The sequence below is a fragment of the Muscardinus avellanarius genome, assembly GCF_963383645.1.
Source record: "Muscardinus avellanarius genome assembly, chromosome: 13".
Lineage (NCBI taxonomy): Eukaryota > Metazoa > Chordata > Mammalia > Rodentia > Gliridae > Muscardinus > Muscardinus avellanarius.
The window spans coordinates 7,764,290-7,787,451 of NC_137799.1; the positions used below are offsets into that span (position 1 = coordinate 7,764,290).

The 23,162-nt window shown below is 53.6% G+C and overlaps 1 protein-coding gene across 4 annotated transcripts; it reads left to right on the plus strand.

Annotated features, from left to right (window-relative positions):
* Positions 1-1,044: 1,044 nt before the first annotated feature.
* Positions 1,045-22,355, plus strand: ZER1 (zyg-11 related cell cycle regulator; the record flags this gene model as incomplete). 4 transcript variants are annotated; one of them, XM_080709151.1, is made up of 15 exons in its annotated part: positions 1,045-1,281; positions 3,834-3,984; positions 4,144-4,580; positions 4,849-5,025; positions 7,573-7,687; positions 7,871-8,017; positions 8,251-8,424; positions 12,322-12,537; positions 14,350-14,391; positions 14,495-14,614; positions 16,327-16,442; positions 16,798-16,986; positions 18,626-18,723; positions 19,849-19,951; positions 22,298-22,355. In XM_080709151.1, the coding sequence occupies 15 exons, from the start codon at positions 1,124-1,126 to the stop codon at positions 22,353-22,355; spliced, it is 2,301 nt and encodes a 766-aa protein (XP_080565277.1). The 4 variants fall into 4 exon arrangements, with proteins under 4 accessions (XP_080565277.1, XP_080565274.1, XP_080565275.1 ...); XM_080709148.1 differs by having other exon boundaries at positions 1,124-1,281; positions 4,810-5,025; XM_080709149.1 differs by having other exon boundaries at positions 1,124-1,281; positions 8,251-8,418.
* Positions 22,356-23,162: the final 807 nt, after the last annotated feature.

The window sequence follows — 23,162 nt, forward strand, 5'->3', positions numbered from 1 at the left end:
GTGGCGCACGCTTGTAATCTCAGTGCTTGGGAGGCTGAGACAGGAGGACTGCAGGTTCCAGCCTCAGCTACTGAGTGAGGCCCTTCGCAACTTAGTGACCCTGTTTCAAAAATAAAGAATACAAAATAGGGCTGGGGGTGTAACTCAGAGCTGGAATGCCCCCGGGCTCAATCCCCAGTACCACAACAGGGTCTCACTAAGTTGCTGAGGCTGGCCACAAACCTGCAATCCTCCTGTCACAGTCTCCCCAGCACTAGGATTACAGGCAGGTGCCACCATGCCCGGTTTGTTTCCTCTTTTTTATTATTACAAGTAACGCTTTTCTGAACATTCCTATGCAAGTTTCTTTCTTTCTTCTTTTTTTTCTCAGTACTGGGGATGGAACCCAGGGGCATTCTACCTCCAAGCTACACCCCCAGCCCTATTTTTAATTCTTTATTTTGAAGTAAGGTCTCACTAAGTTGCAGAGGGCCTCGCTAAGCAGCTGAGGCTGGCTGGGAACCTGCGATCCTCCTGTCTCAGCCTGTAAGTACTAGGATTACAAGGAGGGCCACCACGCCCGGCTTTATGTGTAAGCTTCTATGTGGCTCTATATTATCATTTCCATGTTTAATCACACACCATGAGATTCGATGCTGTCGTGTCTATGAAGCCTGGCATAGTGCTCACCTGTAAGAACTGTACATGGCTGAGGAGGAACCACACAGCCCGGGGCAGAGGAGAAGCAGATGTGAAAGTCCCTTTATCCCACCCAGGTGGTGGGTCCCCAGCACGGTGTCCACTCACAGCCACTGTGAAATCAGAGAAATGTGTGGCCGCGGTTCCTTGGTTCTTTGCAGGCCCGCTCACGTGCATGGACGGCACAGTGGAGAAGGGTAGGAGGAGTCAGGCGTCCTGAGCTCGGTCCTGCTAAGCTGCTGATGGAGTGTGACGTGTGGGCTGCCACGTTCCCTCCTCAGTGCACACGGACGGCGGCGGCGGCGGCTCCGGCCCTTACCTGTAGCTTACTTGACTCCTTCCCATTTCGCAGGCTGCGGCTCCGCCAATGATCCTGTGAGCACCGGGGACTCACTGCTGCCCTCAGGGGCCCTTGTCCTGGAGCGGCCCCCTGCCTGCCTCCAGCATGGCTTCCGACACCCCCGAGTCCCTGATGGCGCTCTGTACTGACTTCTGCCTGCGCAACCTGGACGGCACCCTGGGCTACCTGCTGGACAAGGAGACCCTGCGGCTACATCCAGACATCTTCCTGCCCAGTGAGATCTGTGATCGGCTCGTCAACGAGTGAGCAAGGCCAGGGTGGGCAGGGTGGGGTCCTCGCCTGAGTGTGTGCAGGAGATGGCGGGACGCTCTTGGCTGTGAAAGCACATACACGTGCCTGCTGGCATGTGTACAGGGTGCGTGCTCACATGCAGGCTGACACGGCACAAGGCAGATGGGAAAGCACGTGTGTGCAGTCAGGGAGGTGAGGATGTGAACACCTGCATGGCTGGGCACACATCTGTGATCCCAGTGCTTGGAGGCTGAGACAGAGGCTTGCAGGTTCGAGGTCAGCCTCAGCTACTTAGTGAGGCCCTCTGAAACTTAGGAAGATCCTGTTTCAAAAATAAAGAATAAAGCCGGGCGTGGTGGCACACGCTTGTAATCCCAGCATTTGGGAGGCTGAGGTTGGAGGATCGCGGTTCGTGGACAGCCTCAGCTACTTAGTGAGGCCCTCTGCAACTCAGTGAGACCCAGTTTCAAATTAAAGAATAAGAAAATGAGGGCAGGGGGTATAGCTCGGAGATCAAATGCTCCTGGGTTCCATCCCCAGACCCGTAAAAATAAAATAATAAAAAAAAGAATAAAGGCCAGGGATAGTGGCTCACGCTTGTAATCCCAGCACTTGGGAGGCAGAGACAGGAGGATCGCGCAGGTTCAAAGCCAGCCTCAGCTACTTAGTGTGGCTCTCAGCAACTTAGTGAGACCCTGTTTCCAAATAAAATATAAAATAGGTCTGGGAGTGTAGCCCGGAGGTAGAAAGCCCCTGGGTTCCACCCCCAGTACCATAATAAAGAAATAAAGAATAAAGCCTCATTCTAGATGGGAATGGGCACCGATGATCACTGTCCACACTGGTCCATGTGGCTAAATTGAGACACAGGTTTCGCTTCTGTCACAGTAAATATATTGCAGTGGTGACAGTGAGACCTGTAACATTTTGCTTAAGCTAATGAGTGAAAATATGTAATGAGAAGTGTTCACCGTTGAGTATTAGAGATGAATAAATTAGAATTAATAAATTCTAGAACATTTGCCAAAAAAACAGAGACTTAAAAATAGGGCTGGAGCAAGCTGGGCGCGGTGGCGCACACTTGTAATCCCAGCATTCGGGAGGCGGAGACAGGAGGATCGCGCGGGTTCGAAGCCAGCCTCAGCTACTTAGGGAGGCCCTCTGCAACTCAGTGAGATGCTGTTTCAAAATAATGAATAGAAAATAGGTCTGGCGTTGTAGCTCGGAAGTCAAATGTCCCCGGGTTCTATCCCCAGACCCACAAAAGAAAATAAAAAAATAAAAAATAAATACAAATAAAAATAGGGCTGGAGGTATAACTCAGTGAGAATGGCCGTGAGTTCAATTCGCAGTACCAAAAAAAAAAAAAAAAAAGCCAGGCGTGATGGCGCATGCCTGCAATCCCGGTACTTAGGAGGCTGAGACAGGAGGATCACAGGTTCAAAGCCAGCCTCAGCAACTTAGTGAGGCTGTCCGCAACTTAGGGAGACCCTGTTTCCAAATCCAAATTAAAATCAGGCTGGGGGTGTAGCTTGAAGGTAGAATGCCCCTGGGTTCCATCCCCAGTACTACAAAATGAAAGGAAGGAAGGGAGGGGCTGGGGTGTGGCTCAGAGGCGGAGCCCCTGGGCTCCATCTCCAGTAGCAGAAAAAACCCTGCACGTAAAATGAAGGAGCTGGGTGCTTCCCACTGTGTGTTGCACACACATGTGCCTGCGCTGTGAGCAAAGTGAACGCCATGTGTGTGTGTGTGTGTGTGTGTGTGTGTGCGCGCCCACACGCGCGCTGGTGCTGGGAGAGTGGATTCACCGCCACACCCAGAAGATCTTTTCACAGCTAGGGGCTCCTGAGAGCAGAGGCAGCTCTGCAGGGAGCTGCTCCCAGGAAGGGGGCAGCCCAAAGGAGGTCTTCAGCCCAGAGTCAGAGGCAGGATGGGAAGCGCGGGAGCGGAGCACAGAGCTGGGCTGTAGTGGTGCGGGAGGGCTCAGTGTGGGCCAGGCACCAGACCGGCGCTGCTGCCGACCAGAGTCCTGTCCATTTTACAGATAAAGCAGCTGCGGTCCAGGGAAGTTGAGTTGCGTAAATGAGATTGCCCAGGTAGGGAGCAGCCAAGGCAGGGCTTAGATTGATGGTGTCCGAGCCTCTGCGGCAGCCCAGGACTCCCACAAGGGCCGCTATCTGCGGCGTCTTACTGAGGGCCGGACGCTAAATGGCCTGGTTTAATTGCTGGCTTGAAAGGTCCTGTGAGGGGCTGGTAAGGAGTGGAAGCCAACCTGCGGGGAGGCTCTTGCGTCTAGGTGGGGGGGGGGTGTCACGGGAGCGTGCCTGCGGAGATGAGACTCACGCGGGTATCTGTCAGGACAGTCTCTAGGCTTCTGGGGGGAAGGGCTTGGGATTTGCTGGCCATAAGAGGCCCCTGCATCACCAGGTCACCACGAAAGCCACCCTCATTTCCTGGTTCCTGGAGCACCCTTAACCTCCCCTGCAGCGGTCAGGATCCAGCCTGGTACTGTGAGGAGGAGGAGGGCCCTGCCTTCCTGGAACCAGGCTTTCTTCTCTGCCAGGTATGTGGAGCTGGGCAACACTGCCTGCGCCTTCGAGCCCCACGAGAGCTTCTTCACCCTCTTCTCCGACCCCCGGAGCACCCGCCTCACCCGGATCCACCTGCGCGAGGACCTGGTGCAGGATCAGGACCTGGAGGCCATTCGCAAGCAGGTGAGACCGCCGGCTGCGCGCCGGGGGACAGTGGGCGGGGCCAGCGCCAGTCCGCCAATCCCGAGTCGCCTCCAGGCTCCTCCCCCTCGCAGCCCTCCCAGCCGGCAGCCCCAGAAGGCCGGCGGGGTGCTGGTGCTCACCGGGCGTGCCTGCCCCCAGGACCTGGTGGAGCTGTACCTGACCAACTGCGAGAAGCTGTCGGCCAAGAGCCTGCAGACCCTGCGGAGCTTCAGCCACACCCTGGTGTCCTTGAGCCTCTTCGGCTGCGCGAACATATTCTACGAGGAGGAGAACCCCGGAGGCTGCGAGGACGAGTGCCTGGTCAACCCCACCTGCCAGGTGCTGGTCAAGGACTTTACCTTCGAGGGCTTCAGCCGCCTGCGCTTCCTCAACCTGGGCCGCATGATCGACGGGGTCCCTGTGGAGTCCCTGCTGCGGCCGCTCACCTCGCTGGCCGCCTTGGACCTCTCAGGCATTCAGACCAGTGATGCCGCCTTCCTGACGCAGTGGAAGGACAGCCTGGTGTCCCTCGTGCTCTACAACATGGACCTTTCCGAGGAGCACATCCGTGTCATCGTCCAGCTGCACAAACTGCGGTGAGCTGCCCGTGCGCACGTGCGCCGGGGCAGTTGGGCAGGGTGGGGGTGTCAATCCAGAGGATCCAGGGGCCCTGGCCAGGTGGAGGCTGAGGATGGAAGAGACGGTCCATCCCTTAATGTTCCAGCGGGCTGCGGGCTGTCTGGGGCACTGGGGCCCAGCAGGATGTCTCCCGAAGGCCCTGGAGCAGTTGGGCAGGTGTGGGGCCTCCTCTGCTGTGGACCAAAGGAGCAGAGGTCCTGACCTGTGGCCCCACCCCACCTCCAGACACCTGGACATCTCTCGAGACCGCCTCTCCAGCTACTACAAGTTCAAGCTGACCCGGAAGGTGCTGAGCCTCTTTGTGCAAAAGCTGGGGAACCTGATGTCCCTGGACATCTCCGGCCACATGATCCTGGAGAACTGCAGCATCTCCAGGATGGAGGAGGAAGCGGGGCAGACCAGGTAGGCCCTCCTCCTCCCGGTTGCTGTGGGCCCATTCAGCTCTGCGCCTGCTGAGCTGGGTGCTGGAGATAAGCAGGGAGGCGGGCCCTGCCCTCTTGAGGTCTGGGAGAGCAGTGGGGGCGACGAGTCATGTCGGATGGCTGGGAGAGTGATGTCCTGAGTGCACGCTCACTAAGTCTGCCAGAGGGAGGGTTCCGGCAGAGCGAGCCTGAGCTGAGGCTGGGGCCAGGGCAGGAATGGCGGGGAAGCCAGCAGCCACCCAGACACAGTGGAGCACCGGTGAGGGGAGGTGGGGAGAGAGGAGGCCACAGTGTCTGCCCTCGGCAGGGTGCTGGCGAAGAGTCGTGCCTGGGTGGGTCAGTCCTGAGGTTGGCTTGAACCCCAGCCAGCTGAGTTGGCGTGAGCCCTTAATGGGCCACGAGCCCATGCGAGCTGGCTGCGGCCTGCCTTATCAGCTCGCCCCTTACGATCACTACAGTGGCAAATAGTATTTTCCAGAGATGAACCCAGTAATATTCCCACCCCACATCTTCTGCTACAATGTGACCTTGCCGTGCTTCCATCAAAAGGTGGGGTCCTGCCATGGTGATGCACACTTGTAACCCAGCATTCCAGAAGCTGAGGCAGAAGGATTGTGGTTTAGGGACAGCCTCAGCTACTACTTACTGAGGCCCTTTGCAACTCAGTGAGATCCTGTTTCAAAATAAAGATTAAAAAATAGGGCTGGGGCTGTAGCTCGGAGGTTGAATGTCCCTGGGTTTTGTCCCCAGTACCACACACACAAAAAAAAGGTGGGGTCCAAACCCGGCATGATGACACAATTTATAATCCCAGTATTTGAGAGGTTGAGACAGGAGGATCACAGGTTTGAAGCCAGCCTCGGCAATTTAATGAGACCCTCAACAACTCAGTGAGATTCTGTTTCAAAAAAAAAAAAAGTCCAACACCTGGGCGTGGGGGTTCATGCCTATAATCCCAGTATTTGAGAGGTTGAGACAGGAGGATCAAAGGTTGGAGGACAGCCTCAGCAATGTAATGATCCTGCTTCAAAGTAAAAATTAAAATAGGGCTGGATGAGCCAGGTGTGGTGGTAAAAATTTGTAATCCTAGCCAGGCGTGGTGGGCACGCTTGTAATCCCCGCGCTTGGGAGGAGGAGACAGGAGGATCGCGCAGGTTCGAAGCCAGCCACACGTGCTGGCTTAGGAGACCCTGTTTCCAAATAAAAATGCAAAAATAGGTCTGGGAGTGTAGCCCGGAAGTAGAAGGGCTTCCAGGAACCCCAGTACCACCAAAAAAAAAAAATAAATAAATAAAATTTGTAATACTAGTACTTGGGGGGCTGAGACAGAAGGATTGCAGGTTGAAGGCCAGTCTCAGCTACTTAGTGAGGCCCTCCACAATTCAGCGAGACCCTGTCTCAAAAAATAAATAATAAGCCAGGCTTGGTGGCGCACACTTGTAATCCTAGCATTCAGGAGGCGGAGACTGGAGGATCACAGTGGACAGCTTCAGCTACTTAGTGAGGCCTCTGCAACTCAGTATGACCCTGTTTCAAAAATAAAAAGACTATGCCGGGCGTGGTGGTGCATGCTTGTAATCCAATGCTTGGGAGGCTGAGACAGGAGGATCACACAGGTTCAAAGCCAGCCTTACCTACTTAGTGAGGCTCTCAGCAACTTAGTGAGACCCTGTTTCCAAATAAATTATAAAAAATAGCTGAGGTATAGCCTGGAGGTAGAAAGCCCTGGGTTTCTACCTCCAGTACCACAAGAAAAATAAAATAAAAGTAAAAAGACTAAAAATAGGGCTGGAGTATAACTCTGAGTTACAATGCCCCTGGTTCCATCCCCGGTACCGAAAATAATAATAATAATAATAATAATAATAATAATAATAATGAAGAAAATAAGGCTGGGAGTGTAGGTAGGAGGTAGAATGCTCCTGGGTTCAATCCCCAGTACTGCCAAAAACAAGACAAACAAACAAATAAGGCTGAGAAAGGAGGATCACGGTTTGTGGACAGCCTCACCTACTTAGTGAGGCCTTCTGCAACTCAGTGAGACCCTGTTTCAAAAACAAAAGAATAAGTCGGGTGTGGTGGCACATGCTTATAATCCCCGCTCTTGGAAGGTGGAGACAGGAGGATCTGCCAGGTTCAAAGCCAGCTGCTCTGGGTTAAGAGACCCTGTTTCCAAATAAAAATATAAAATAGGTCTGGGAGTGTAGCCCAGAGAAGGGTTCCATCCCCAATACCACAAATAAATAAATAAATAAATAAATAAATAAATAAATAAATAAATTAGGGCTGGAGGTAATTCAGAGGTAAAACACCCTTGGTTCCATTCCTGGTAACATAAAAATAAATGAGTGAATAAATAAATAAATAGACAGATAGATAGAAAAAAATAAAGTGGGATCTATGTCCCCAAACACTAAAAAGAAGATGAGTCTGGAGGCAGTAGAAGAGAGCGCGTCCAGTACACGCGTTCCTTCCTGGGGGCAGGTGGGGCCTGGCCCCGCTGGCTCCAGCGCTCTGCCCTTCCCAGCGTGGAGCCCTGCAAGAGCAGCATCGCGCCTTTCCGGGCTCTGAAGAGGCCGCTGCAGTTCCTCGGGCTCTTCGAGACCTCGCTGTGCCGCCTCACACACATTCCAGCTTACAAAGTGAGAGGGCGTGCCTGGGAGGAGGGCCTGGGAGGAGGGCCTGGGAGGAGGGCCTGGGAGGAGGGCGTGCCTGGGAGGAGGGCGTGCCTGGGAGGAGGGCCGGGCGGCAGGGCTTCCGGGCCAGAGCCCCAGCTGGGTGGGGACCCCCAGCCTCCCGGGGGTCTAAACATCTCCCATCCCCAGGTCAGTGGTGACAAAAATGAGGAGCAGGTGCTGAACGCCATCGAGGCCTACACGGAGCACCGGCCTGAGGTCACCTCCCGGGCCATCAACCTGCTCTTTGACATCGCGCGCATTGAACGCTGCCACCAGCTCCTGCGGGCCCTCAAGGTCAGCCCCAGACCTGGGCCCTCGGGCCCCGCCCGTCCCTGCTGGGTGCTGCGTGTGGCAGAGCCCGTGGACTCCGGAGCCCCTGTGCCTCCGCACCTCTCCTCGTCCCCAGGGGACAGCCAGCCGTCACTTCCAAGCCCCGTCCCTCCCGCAGTGCCCGATGCCCTCCCGGCCCGCCGAGTTCCTGCCCACCTCCACGCACTTCCAGCCGGGCCCCGCTCTGTCTTCCACAGCTGGTCATCACGGCCCTCAAATGCCACAAGTATGACAAGAACATTCAAGTGACAGGCAGCGCCGCCCTCTTCTACCTGACCAACTCCGAGTACCGCGCGGAGCAGAGCGTCAAGCTGCGCCGGCAGGTCATCCAGGTGGTGCTGAACGGCATGGAGTCCTACCAGGAGGTGACGGTGAGCCCCCGCCCGCCACAGCCTTCCCTGCCCCGGGGCTCAGCGGCTCGGGGAGACTTCCAGCTCCCCTTCCCACGCAGCACCCCAGGCCCCCGACCTGGCACACGTCCTGGAAGCAACCCCGCCAGCCCCCCGCCATTCTGCTCCAGGTGGAGGCCCAGGGGTCCCGGCTCCCACCTGTGCCTCAGCTGTGCGAGTCCTCAGCCTCTGAACCATAACACTCTGCTGGGGAGTATATTTTTCTAATAGCTACTTTTATTATAAAACAATATACGTTTTTATTATAGAGCAATTTAATTATGATATAAAAAATAAAAATCAGCCAGACCTGGTGGCACATACTTGTAATCCTAACGCATGAGAGGCTAAGACAGGAGGATCACAGCTTCTCAGCCAGACTCGGGAGCTCTGTGAGACCCCATAACAAAAATAAGAAATAGAGAGCCAGGCGTGGTGGTGCACACTTGTAATCCCAGCATTCAGGAGGCTGAGACAGGAGGATCACGGTTCATGGACAGCCTCAGCTACTTAGAGAGGCCCTTTGCAACTCAGTGAGACCCTGTTTCGAAATAAAGAATAAAAAATAGGGTTGGGGTGTAGCTTGGAAGAAGAAGAAGAAGAAGAAGAAGAAGAAGAAGAAGAAGAAGAAGAGGAGGAGGAGGAGGAGGAGGAGGAGGAGGAGGAGGAGGAGGAGGAGGAGGAGGAGGAGGAGGAGGAGGAAATAATTAGGGCTGGGGGTATACTTTGGAGGTAGAATGCCCCTGTGTTTTGTCTCCAGTACTGCAAAAATTATAAAATAAAATAAAGAAATAGAGCCAGGTGTGGTGGCACATGCTTATAATCCCAGAATTTGGGAGGCTGAGACATGAGGATCAGGGTTTCTGGACAGCCTCAGCTACTTAGGCCCTTTTCAATTCAGCGAGACCCTGTTTCAAAATAAAAAATAGAGCTGGGGGGTGTAGCTTGAGGGTAGAATGCCCCAGGATTCCATCCCCAGTACCATAAATAAATAAATAAATAAATAAATAAATAAATAAATAGAGCCTGGTGTGCTGGAACATACTTGTAATTCCAGTACTTGGGAGTCTTGGGACAGGAGGATCGCATAAGTTTGAAGCCAGTCTCAAGGACTTCGTGAGGCTCTCAGCAACTTAGTGAGACCCTGTTTCTAAATAAAATAGAAAATAGGACTAATGCTGTAGCTTAGCTGTAGAATGCCCCTGGGTTCCATCCCCAGTATTGCAAAAAAATAAAATAAAATAAAATAGGGCTGAGGATGTAACTCAGAAGGAGAACACTCCTGGGTTGAATCCCCAGGGCCACAGTGGGGGCTGGGGCATACTGAGTGGGGCTGGGGTATGCTCAGTGGCATACCTACCATGCACTGGTTTTTATCCCCAGCATTGCAAAGAGCTTAAAAAGAAGAAAAAGAAGAAAGACCCTTAGATTAAAGAAGACAGACATGAGCTGGGCATGGTGGCGCACGCTTCATAGGTCGAATGCCCCCTGGGTTCCATACCCAGACCCGGGGAAAAAAAATAGACACAAACATGCATATACCCTTATTATTAAGTAGAAGTCAGAAAATCAAAATGTTTTAGGAACAGGGACTTGGAAATGTACCATACGGTCCCCCACAGATGGACTATTGTGGTAGAATCTATATGTCACATCCAGCGTGGAAAGCTGTCTAACGCATGTTGGTTAGTAAAGGGAAGTTTTGAACCAATCTATATGATACCCGTTTGTGTACCTCGCTGTACCCAAATATTAACACGATGGAGAAATGTAGAAAAGGTTTGTAGAAAAATGTGCACCAGAATTTTTTTTTTTTTTTTTTTTTGGTACTGGGGATTGTACCCAGGGCCCTCTACATCCAAGCTACACCCTTGCCCATTTTCTGTCGTCATCATTATTATTATTATTATTATTATTATTATTAATTATCATCATCATCATCGTTTGTCCTGAAACGGGTCTTGCTAGGCTGCTGAGTCTCGCTGCGTTGCTGAGGCTGTCCTCAAACCTGCACTCTCCACGTGCCAAAATACGAGCGTCCACCACACCCAGCTGTGCCCCAAACTCCTAACAGCTCGATCACCTCTGGGAAGCGAAAAGGAAAACTTTTTTTGCTCAGATAGTATTGTATAAACTTTTTGCAGTGAGTAAGTATTGCTTTCATAATTTATAATAAACTTGCTCACATTACCAATTACGCAGGATGGTGCCGCAGGCTTGTAATCACTGCTCAGGAGGCTGGGACAGGAGGCTCACGGTGCAGGGCCAGCCTCAGCAACTCAGTGAGGCCCTGCTTGAAACTAAAAACTAAAAAAATAGAGCCGGGCGTGGTGGCGCACGCTTGTAATCCCCGCGCTTGGGACGCCGAGACAGGAGGATCGCACAGGTTCGAAGCCAGCCTCAGCTACTTACTGAGGCTCTCAGCAACTTAGTGAGACCCTGTTTCCAAATAAAATAGAAAAAATGCCTGAGAAATAGAAAAATGCTTGGAGGTAGAAAGCCTCTGGGTTCCATCCCCAGTACCACCAAATAAATAAATAAATAAATATAAAAAAAATAGGGCTGGTGGTAGAGCTCAGAGGAAGGCCTCTAGGTTCAATCTCTAGTAACACACACACACACACACACACACACACACACACACACACACATACACACAAATAAATAGCCGGGCGTGGTGGCGCATGCTTGTAATCCCCGTGCCTGGGAGGCAGAGACAGGAAGACCGCGCAGGTTCGAAGCCAGCCTCAGCTACTTAGTGAGGCTCTCAGCAACTTAGTGAGACCCTGTTTCCAAATAAAGTATAAAATAGGGCTGGGGTGTAGCCTGGAGGTAGAAAAGCCCTGGGTTCCAATCCCAGTACCACCACACACACAATATATATATATATATATATATATATATATATATATATATATATATACCAACACACACACACACACACACACACACACACACACACACCCATACATATACTAGGCATGGTGGGGCACACCTGTAATCCCAGTACTTGGGAAGTTGAGACAGGAGGATCGCAGATTTGAGGAAAACCTCATCTAGTAGTAAGATTCTCATCGACCTAGAGAGACCCTTTTTCCAAATAAGAAATACAGTTGGGTTGAGGGTATAGCATGGAGGTAGATTCAATCCCCAGTACCATTAAAAAAAAAAAGGCAGGCGTGGTGGTGCACGCTTGTAATCCCAGCCTTTGGGAGGCTGAGACAGGAGGTTTGCAGGTTCACAACCAGCCTCAGCTTCTCAGTGAGGACCTTGGCAACGCAGTGAGACCCAGTTTCAAATAAAAAGAACAAAAAATAGAAGCCGGGTGTGGTGGCGCACGCTTATAATCTCAGCATTCGGGAGGCTAAGACTGGAGGATCTAGGTTTGTGAACAGCCTCAGCTACTTAGTGAGACCCTTTGCAACTCAGTGAGACCCTGTTTCAAAATAAAGAATAAAAAATTGGGCTAGAGCCGGGTGTGGTGGCGCACGCTTGTAATCCCCGCGCTCGGGAGGCAGAGACAGGAGGATCAAGCAGGTTCGAAGTCAGCCTCATTGGCTTAAGAGACCCTGTTTCCAAATAAAAATAATAAACCTGCGCTCCTCCTGTCTCAGCCTCCCAAGTACTGGGATTACAGGTGTGTGCCACCACGCCCAGCTTATAATTATTTAGGAAATTGTACACTTGTGGGTTTTGCATTCCTCTCGGTAAATATTTCATTTAAAAAACAAAGTTGTTTTTTTTAAAAGCCCGTAGCCTCCTCCAGAGAGTCCCCCTGGACCCTCCTAACGCTGGGCGACCTTGTTCCTCCAGAGAGCCCCCAGCCCCGGGCCGAGTCTGCCCCTCAACGCGCTCTGCTTGTCTCCTGCCCCGGCCCAGGTGCAGCGGAACTGCTGCCTGACGCTCTGTAACTTCAGCATCCCCGAAGAGCTGGAGTTCCAGTACCGCCGGGTCAACGCGCTGCTGCTCAGCATCCTCAGCCCCACGCGGCAGGACGAGTCCATCCAGCGCATCGCCGTGCACCTGTGCAACGCCCTGGTCTGCCAGGTGGACAGCGACCACAAGGAGACCGTGGGCAAGATGGGCTTCGTCGTGGTGCGTGCTGCCTCCCCTCCTGCCCGCCCCATCCCACCTCGCCCCAAGGAGGGCCTGCACGTGTGGGGGGGGGGGGCGGAGCGTGTGCTGAGCCCCGGGTGCCGCTGGGGATCGGAGCCCGGCCTGGGACGCGCGCTCTACCCCCACGCTACGGCCCCAGCTCCGGAGGGATTTTTTTTTTTTTCTTTTTCTTTCCTTTTTTTTTCACAGAACTGGGGACTGAACCCAGGAGCATTCTACCTCTGAACTACACCCCCCAGCCCTATTTTTTATTCTTTATTTTGAAACAGGGTCTCACTAACTTGCAGAGGCCCTCACTATCTGCTGAGACTGTCCTTGAACCTGCGATCCTCCTTTCCCAGCCTCCTGAGTACTGGGCACCACATTGGGCTTGGAGGAATTTCTTACTGGTGAATGTTGCTTCTGACCCATAGAGTTCCTGCCCCTCTTCAGCCCCTCCACTCATCCACCAGCTCCCGCTTGCACCTCCTTGACCAGATTGGGTGCCCCTTTACGCAGCCCAGCGGGGGTTGAATGTGTCAGCAGTGGCCTCCTCAGTGCCAGCCCCCTCAGTGGTCAGCTCAGTGGGAAGATCAGCATGCCTGCCCTTCACCCTTGCGCCCAGTCATCTCCTAGTGGAGGAGGAACCGCTTCCTAGCCTGGCCGGGCACAGCACCTCAAGCACTGCATTCAACTTTAAATAATTGTTTTAGCCGGGGCGTGATGGCGCCCTCTTGGGATCCCAACACTTGAGAGGCTGAGACAGGAGGATCCTGCAGGTTCAAGGCCAGCCTCAGCTACTTAGTGAGGCTCTCAGCAACTTAGTGAGACCCTGTTTCCAAATAAAGTATAAAATAGATCTGGGAGTGTAGCCCGGAGATAGAAAGCCTCTGGGTTCCATTCCCAGTATGAGAGAAAGAAAGAAAGAAAAAGAGAGAGAAAGAAATAAATGGAGGGAGGGAGGGAGGGAAGGAAGGAAGGAAGGGTGTGTGTTGATCAGAAGCAGTGGTACGCTTGAGAGGCTGAGACAGGAGGATCGCGCAGGTTCAAAGCCAGCCTCACCTGGTTTAAGAGACCCTGTTTCCAAATAAAATATAAAATAGGTCTGGGATTATAGCCCGGAGGTAGAAGACCCCTGGGTTCCATTCCCAGTACCACCAAAAAAAAAAAAAAAAAGCAGTGGTACATGCCTATAATCCCTGCTACTGGGGAGGCTGAGCCAGGAGGAACACAAGTTCGAGGCCTGCGCAACTTAATGAGACCCTTTCTTAGACTAAAAACTAAACGTCTGGAGATGAGCCAAGTGTGGCGACACACATCTGCAATCCCAGTACGTGGGAGGCTGAGGCAGGAGGATCACAGGTTCATGGCTGGCCTCAGCAACTTAGTGAGTCCCTGCTTCCAAATTTTCCAAATAAAAAATAAAATAGGGCTGGGGGTGTAGCTCAGAGGTAGAATGCCCTGGTGCTAGGGTTCAGTCCCTAGTACCATAAAAACCAAAACCTGTCTGGAGGTGTCTCAATTGTAGAGCACCCCTGGGTTCTATCCCCAGCACCACAAACACCCTGGGTGGGGGGCACCTGCCTGCCACACCGGGTGGCCAAAGGCCGGGGCAGCGCGGGGCGGGGCCGCAGCCAGGCCCCGCCCCCAGGGCCCAGGCCCCGCCCCCAGGGCCCAAGAGGCCGAGGCTGTGCCGGCCCCGGAGCAGCCCCCAGGAGCCGCGCCGGCTCTCCCCGCTCCGCCCCGTTCTTGGTCTTCTTGGGGCCGGGGTCATTCTGGAAGCCACCCTGGCAAGTCCCTTCTCCCCCGCAGACCATGCTGAAGCTCATCCAGAAGAAGCTGCTGGACAAGACGGTAAGTTGGGTCCCCAAGCCCAGGGGCCGGGCTCGCCCCTGGGGACGCGCGTCACGTCACGGGCGGGGCGCCAGGAGCCCGGCTGAGCCCACCACCCTCGCAGTGTGACCAGGTGATGGAGTTCTCCTGGAGCGCCCTGTGGAACATCACGGACGAGACGCCCGACAACTGCGAGATGTTCCTCAACTTCAGCGGCATGAAGCTCTTCCTGGACTGCCTGAAGGTAGCGCGTCCGCGCCCTGCCCGCGCCCCCGCGGGTGCCGCACTGCCATCGGCGCCTGCCCGCTGGGCTCTCTGCAGCCCGCCCGCCCAACTCCAGGGCCCAACCCAGCCCCGGCTCCCCAGGCAGGACTTCCCAGGCTCCCCAGGCAGGCCGGGCTCCGTGGAGACCTCAGCCGCAGCAGGTCTGCAGTCCCAGTACTCGGGAGGCTGAGACAGGAGGATCACAGTCGAGGACAGCCTCAGCTACTTAGTGAGGCCCTTTGCAACTCAGTGACACCCTGTTTCAAAACAAAGAATAAAATATCAGGCTGGGGGTGTAGTTCGGAGGTAGAATGCCCTGGATTCCAACCGCAATATGGGGGGGGGGAAATACAAAGGTGTGGCTCAAAGGAAGAACACTCTGGATTCCACCCCCAGTACCAAAAATAGATAAATAAAATAATTAAAAATAAAAACAGCTGGCCAGGCGTGGTGGCGCACGCTTGTAATCCTAGTACTTGGGAGGCTGAGATAGGAGGATCACGCAGGTTTGAAGCCAGCCTTAGCTACTTAGTGAGGCTCTCAGCAACTTAGTGAGACCCTGTTTCCAAATAAAATATAAAAAATTGCCGGGCATGGTGGCGCACGCTGTAATCCCCGTGCTTGGGAGGCAGAGACAGGAGGATTGTGCAGGTTCAAAGCCAGCCACGCTGGCTTAAGAGACCCTGTTTCTAAATAAAAAAGTATAAAATAGGTCTGGGAGTGTAGCTTGGAGGTAGAAGGGCTTCCAGGAACTCCAATACCACCAAATAATAATAATAATAAATAGGTCTGGGATGCCTACTGTGGTGGTGCACGCTTGTAATCCCCACACTTGGGAGGCGAAAACAGGATGATCACACAGGTTTGAAGCCAGCCTTGCTCACTTAAGAGACCCTATTTCCAAATTTTTAAAATATATAAAATAGGTCTGGGAGTGTAGCCTGGAGGTAGAAAGCCCCTGGGTTCCATCCCCAGTACCACAAAAATAAAAAAATAAAAAAATAAAAAACATCTGGAGCCGGGTGTGGTGGTGCACGCTTGTAATCCCAGCATTCAGGAGGCTGAGACCGGAGGATCGGGGTTCGTGGACAGCCTCAGCTACTTAGTGAGGCCCTCTGCAACTCAGTGAGACCCGGTTTCAAAATAAAGAATAAAAAATAGGGCAGGGGCTGTAGCTCGGAGGTCAAATGCCCCGGGTTCCATCCCCAGACCCGCAAAAAAAAAAAAAAAAAAATCTGGATCTGGGTGTGGTGGCACCTGCCTATAACCCCAGTACTTGAGAGTCTGACACAAGAGGATTGCCAGTTTGTGACCAGCCTCAACAACGTAGTGAGGCCCTCCACTACTTAGTGAGACCCTGCTTCAAAATAATAAATAAAATAGGGCGCTGGGCATAGCTCAGAGGTAAAATGCCCCTGATTTCAATCCCCAGTACCATGGAAAAAACCAAAACCAAAAAAGGGCTGGGAGTGTAGGTCAGATGTAGAAAGGCTCTGGGTTCAATCTCCAGTTCTGCAGACTTGAAGGAGAAGAAGGAAATGAGGACAGAAGCAGCAGCGAGCTCTTCCTCCAGCGTGGCCGGCTCTGCCGGGGCTCTGGGGAGGGGACCGCAGGCTGTAACAAGCTCTCGGCCCTGCTCGGATGGCCCGTAAAGCCTTGGCGTTAACTGACCCCACGGGCTCCCGTTTTCAGGAATTCCCAGAGAAGCAGGAGCTGCACCGGAACATGCTGGGGCTGCTGGGGAACGTGGCGGAGGTGAGGGAGCTGCGGCCTCAGCTGATGACCTCGCAGTTCATCAGCGTCTTCAGGTGGGTACCTTGCCTGGCCCTTTTCACCTTGGCTGCCAGGACGCTTGGAACCTGGTCCGTGCGCAGCTGCCACATCGCCCTTAGGCTGGGTTTCTGTTACACACAGCCACTGCTTGCTATAATCCTCTCGTCTCTCTAATGCGGTTTCTTGTTCTTTCAATGGGCCATAAATGGTCCTCTGGTAACCATCTCTGAAGTAACCTCAAATCCCTTTTAGGGGTCTGGGTCTACACATTGGGTCATAAAGATGTAAGCAGCAGCGCGGGCGGCCTCCTGAGGTTATAAATTGCAGTCCAGAGGCGGTCAGTATCCGGGGAGGGACGGGGACTCCATTTTTCCCTCCTCGTCCCGGCAGCGACCTGCTGGAGAGCGAGGCGGACGGCATCGAGGTGTCCTACAACGCCTGCGGCGTCCTCTCGCACATCATGTTCGACGGGCCCGAGGCCTGGGGCGTCTGCGAGCCGCGGCGGGCGGAGGTGGAGGAGCGCATGTGGACGGCCATCCAGAGCTGGGACATCAACTCCCGGAGGAACATCAACTACAGGTGGGCGGGCGGCGCCGCCATCGCCATCACCTGGGCCTGTGCGAGCCCACCCGAGAGCCTCACCGCGCTCTCCCCTCGCTCATGCCCACGGCGGCCTCTCTCTTGCAGTAGTCTTACAGTGTTACAGGACACCGTCATTCCTTTAAGTTAAGCCGCCATAGTCCTCAGGGAGGCCGAGTCGCCAGGCGCAGGTCTCCCTCCCCGTTCTGGGACCAAGTCACCTGCTTTGTATGATCCTGGCTGACGGATATTTAAGTTGAGGACCACAGTGGAAGCCGGGCGCGGGGCACATGCCTGAATCTCAGTACTTGGGAGGCTCAAACAGGAGATTCACAGCTTCAAGGCCAGCCCCAGCATTTTAGCAAGACTTCAGTAACCTTGTGAGATCCTGTTTCAAAAGTTTTGTTTTGTTTTGTGTTTTTTGGGTCTAGAGATGGAACCCAGAGGCATCCAACCTCCGAGCGACACCACCAGCCCTATTTTTTTTTTTAATCTTTATTTTGAAACAGGGTCTCACTGAGTTGTGGAGGGCCTCGCTAAGTAGCTGAGGCTGTCTGTGAACCGCGATCCTCCAGTCTCAGCCTCCCGAATGCTGGGATTACAAAGCGTGCGCCACCCTGCCTGGCTCGTGTTTCAAAAATTTTAAAAATTAAATTAAAAAAAAAGCCAGGTGTGATGGCACATACTTGTAATCCCAGTATATGGGAGGCTGAGACTGAGGGACTGCAGGTTCGGAGCCGGCCTCACTGGCTTAGGAGACCCTGTTTCCAAATAAAAATATAAAATAGGTCTGGGAGTGTAGCCTGGAGGTAGAAGGGTTCCCAGGAATCCCAGTACCACCAAATAATAATAATAATAATAATAATAATAATAATAATAATAATAATAAATATTGATTATGTTTTGTGACACTGGGGATGGAACCGAGAGGCATTCTACCTCCAAGCTACACCCCCAACCCTGTTTTTTATTCTTTATCTTGAAACAGGGCCTCACTAAGTTGTGGAGGACCCAACTAAGTAGCTGGGGCTGGCCACGAACCCATGATCCTCCTGGCTCAGCCTCCCAAGTACTAGGATGACAAGCGTGTGCCACTATGCCTGGCTATCATTAATTAATTTTCTAAAGAAGCACTGGGGATGTAGCTAGAGGCAAAATACGCCGGGGTTCAAGTCTCAGCATCACACACACCAAGGGAAAAAAGAAAAAGTGAGCCGGGCGTGGTGGCACGCGTTTGTAATCCCAGTACTTGGGAGGTTGAGACAGGAGGGTCACAGGTTCGCAGACAGCCTCAGCTACTGGAGTGAGGCCCTCTGCAACTTAGTGAGTCCCTGTTTCAAAATAAAGAATAAAAATAGGGCGCAGGCTGGCTGTGGTTGCACACACTTGTAATTCCAGCGCTTGGGAGGCCGGGACAGGAGGATCACACAGGTTCGAAGCCAGCCTCGGCTACTTAGTGAGGCTCTCAGCAACTCAGTGAGACCCTGCTTCCAAATAAAGAATAAAATGGGGCTGAGGATGTATCTTGGAGGTAGAACACCCCTGGGTTCAATCCCAAGTATCACAAAAAAAGAGAGGAAGGGAGGAAGGAAGGAGGGAGGGAGGGTGGGAAAGGTGACCGTGGTTTCTCTTCCCGCAGGTCCTTTGAGCCAATTCTCCGCCTCCTTCCCCAGGGCATCTCCCCCGTGAGCCAGCACTGGGCAACCTGGGCCCTGTACAACCTCGTGTCTGTCTACCGTGAGTGCCCACCTGCCCGAGTGAGGCAGATGTGACCTCGGAGTGGGGAGCCCTGCAGGGGGCTGCTGTGGGACCCCTCCTCCAAGCAAGGCATTCCACACTGCATGTTCTGTGGGAGGCCAGCATCATGGCTTCCCTTGCCACATCTCTAGAAGACAACCTGTCCAGAGTCCCTGGGCAGCTGTCTTAATGCTCCCTGCCCCCTCCTGAGTGCCCTTTCTGCCGGATATGGTGGTATACATCCGTAATCCCAGCACTTGAGAGGCTAAGACAGGAGGATCCCAGGTTCTTGGCCAGCCTCAGCAACTTAGTGAGACCCTATTTCAAAATAAAAATAAACAGGGCTGGGGGTGTAGCTCAGAGGTAAAATGTCCTGGGTTCAATCCTTCGTACCACATACACACAAAAAGGAGGAGGAGGAGGAGGAGGAGGAGGAGGAGGAGGAGGAGGAGGAGGAGGAGGAGGAGGGAAGAAGAAGAAAGAAGAAGACCAATCTTCCTGCTTCTGCACAACAAATGGGGAGCCACGGTTGGGCCTGGCAGACCAGCGGAATCACCTGGGGGTGGGGTTTTCTGTGCACCTGGATGCAGCCCCTGGCTCTGTAGAATCAGAAGGCCCAGAGGCTCAGAAACCTGCACTCTGAACCGCACGTGGCGGCGCACGCTTGTAATCCCAGCATTCGGGAGGCTGAGACCAGAGGATCACGGTTCGCGGACAGCCTCAGCTATTTAGTGAGGCCCTCTGCAACTCAGTGAGAGCCTGTTTCCAAATAAAGAATAAAAAATAGGGCAGGGGGTGTAGCTCGGAGGTAGAATGCCCCCAGGTTCCATCCCCAGACCCCCCCCCCCAAAAAAAAACCTGCACTCTGACAAAAACCTCACAGAGGACCGTTGGCTTAGGGCCACTAGTTTGATACCGTTTCCAGCTGGACAAGCCCTGGGACAGAGGCAACAACTTTGGCCCGCAGTGGAGAAGCATCTTCCCCAAGACCCACCCTGCTTCCAGGGGACCCAGCAGCCCCACCCTGCGGCCTGGCCCCCCCGCAGAGAGCCTAGTCCTGAAGCGGGGGTTAGGGCCCAGGCTGTTAAAGAGCCACAGTCCTCAGCCCTCTGCCCTGCCTCACAGCTGACAAGTACTGTCCCCTGCTGACCAAAGAAGGCGGGATGCCCCTTCTGAGGGACGTGACCAAGATGGCGACCGCACGGCAGGAGACCAAGGAGATGGCCCGGTAAGAGCCCCATGGGCTTCTGCCTGGGGCGCCAGGGAGGGGCAGAGCAGGGCCTCTGGGGGGAGGAATGGCCACCTTCCTGGGGCCACTCGGGTGAGCATGGAGGTGGACAGCGACGTCCAGCTGGAGGGTGCCAGGTGACACTGCATGGCGTGACCACCCCGCTTAGAGCTGCGCTTTCCGGGCCCCTGCCTTCCCCAGGCGTTGCCGCTGGGGCGGAGGTGGCAGCTGCTTCTGACACCTTTGTTGTCTAAGCAGGACCTGAGGGTTAATTGGCAGGCTTGGCCATAGCGGAAGGAGAGTTTCTCAAACTTCCTCTTCCCCCGGGCGTGATGGCGCACACCCACCATCCCAGTTCTTGGCAGGCTGACATAGAGGGCCCTTGGGTTCAAGCCCTGGTACCAAAAGAGTCCTGAAAATCACCAGCATGCCAGGTGTGGTGGCACGGGCCTTCAATCTCAGGAGGCAGGAGGCTGAGACAGGAGTATCACAGGTTCCAGGCTAGCCTTTTCAACTTAGTAAAAACCCTGAGTCAAAATAAAAAACAGCCAGGTGTGGTGGTACAGGCTTGTAACCCCAGCATTTGGGAGGCTAAGACCAGAGGATCACGGTTCATGGACAGCCTCAGCTACTTAGGCCCTCCACAACTTAGTAAGACCTTGTTTCAAAATAAAAAAAAGGGCTAAGGGTATAGCTTGGAGGTAGAATGCCCCTAAGTTCCATCTCCGGTACCACAAAAATAAATAAATAAATAAGAAAATTAATAAATTAATAAACAATAAACTGGGCATGATGGCACGTGTTTGTAATCCCAGTACTTGGAGGCTGAGACAGGAGGATTACAGGTTTGAAGACAGCCTCAGCAATTTAGTGAGGCTCTCTGCAACTTAGACCCTGTTTCAAAATAACAGAATAAACCAAACCAGGTGCAGACCTATTATCCTAGTACTTGGGAGGCTGAGACAGGAGGATTGCAGGTTCCAGCCTCAGCAAGTAGTCAGACTCTCATCAACCTAGCAAGACCTTGTTTCAAAATAAAAAGATGAGAGTGCTGGCGCACACTTGTAATCCCAGTACTTGGGAGGCTGAGACAGGATCCTAAGTTCACAGTCAGCCTCAGCTACTTTGTGAAGCCCTCCACAACTTAGTGAGACCCTGTTTCAAAATAAATGAAAGCGCCGGGCGTGGTCGCACACATTGTAATCCCCGTGCTTGGGAGGCGGAGACAGGAGGATCGCGCTGGTTCGGAGCCAGCCTCGCTGGCTTAAGAGACCCTGTTTCCAAATAAAAACATAAAATAGGTCTGGGAGTGTAGCCCGGAGGTAGAAGGGTTTCCAGGAACCCCAGTACCACCAAAAACAACAACAACAAAAATGAATAAAAGCAGCCGGGCATGGTGTCACATGCTTATAATCCCAGCATTTGAGAGGCTGAGACAGGAGGACCGCAGTTCGTGGACAGCCTCAGCTACTTAGTGAGGCCCTTTGCAACTCAGTGAGACCCTGATTAAAAATAAAGAATAAAAAATAGGGCAAGAGGTGTAGCTCGGAGGTCGAATGTCCCTGGATTCCATCCCCAGACCCACAAAAAAAAAAAAAGAATAAAAGCCAGGCGTGGTGGCGCACACTTGTAATCCTAGCACTTAGGAGGCTGAGACAGGAGGATCACACAGGTTCGAAGCCAGCCTCAGCTACTGAGTGAGGCTCTCAGCAACTTAATGAGACCCTGTTTCCAAATAAAATATGAAATAGGTCTGGGAGTGTAGCCCGGAGGTAAACAAGCCCCTGGGTTCCACCCCCAGTACCACAATAAATAAATAAATAAATAAATAAATAAATAAATAAATAATAGGGCTAAAGATGTAGCTCAAAGGTGAAATGGCCCCGGGTTCAATCCCTAGTACTGAAAAAAAAAAAAAAATGCGGGGTTTAAGGCTAAGGGTAGAGCTCAGAGTTTGATTGCCTCTGAGTTTAGTCTCTAGTACCAGAAGAAAAGGACCAGCTGAGTCTGTCCTCAAACCTGCGATCCTCTGTCTCAGCCTCCTAAGTACTGGAATTAGAAACGTGCAGTCACGCCCAGTTTATTTTTTATTTTAAACCGGTCTCACTAAATTGAAGCAGCTGGCCTGGCACTTGTGACCCTCGGTGTCAGCCTCCTGCCTTCTGAGATGGCAGGCCCGTGCTGCCGCACCTGGCGGGGATGACCCAGCCACGGGTGCCGGGGCGGTGGGACGGGCAGAGCGGCCCTGGGCGGCGGGGGCCGCGCCTGGGTGCCCGGCACTGTGTCAGCGCCAGCATCACTCAACACCCAAGCCACCCTCCAACCCTCCCGCCCTGCTGTCCCCAGCAAGGTGATGGAACACTGCAGTAACTTTAAAGAGGAGAACATGGACACGTCCAGATAGAGCCTCCGCGCCACAGCCGCCACTGCCCGGACGCCGGCCTGCAGAAGCTGCTCACACGGCCCGGCCCGCGGGGCCCTTCCGGAGCCTCCCACGTGACAGAGACAGAGGGGACTTTTGCACAGCCGACGCTTTTCCTTAACATTAGTGAGATATATATATATTATATATATATTATTTTTTTTGGTTAGGAGGTGTGAAGTTCTGTGTGTATGATTTCTGTACAAAAACAAGAGAAACCTAAGTCCTCTGCTTCCTTGGCCATCCTCAGCCCAGCTCTGATCCCTCATCGCTGCCACACCCGCCCCCAGCCAGACAGAACACCTCTCATGTTGTGAGTGTCCCGTCCTCCTCGTGACCCCAGCCCCGGCCTGCTTTCCTTCTGTGGTGAGAAGAACTTGTGCTTGTCAGCCGCTCCGGCACCCCAAGCCACCTGTGCACACCCGAACACCCCGGCTGGGCTCCCAGGCACGGCTGATGGAACGCGGGATTGAAACCAGCCCCGCTGGGTCTCCCAGAAGCCTTGGTGCTCCCGGCCATGAGCCAGCAAGGGCAGGAGAACGAGCTGTTCCCAGGTCCAGGCCAGGCAGCCCCTGACCCAGGACCCCAGAGGAGCGGTGGCCCCCTCGGGCCATGCCCTCTGGCCGGCCTGCCTGTGGCCATGCTGCTATGGAGGCCGCCTCTGAGCCTCCCACCAGGCCTCAGGCTGTTGAAGGCCCCAGCCCAGGGATAGCCAGAACTCAGGCCGACTCCGCCGCCCCTTCTCCAGACACCATACCTGCCCCGGCTCTGGAGCCCGGGCCTGCGCCC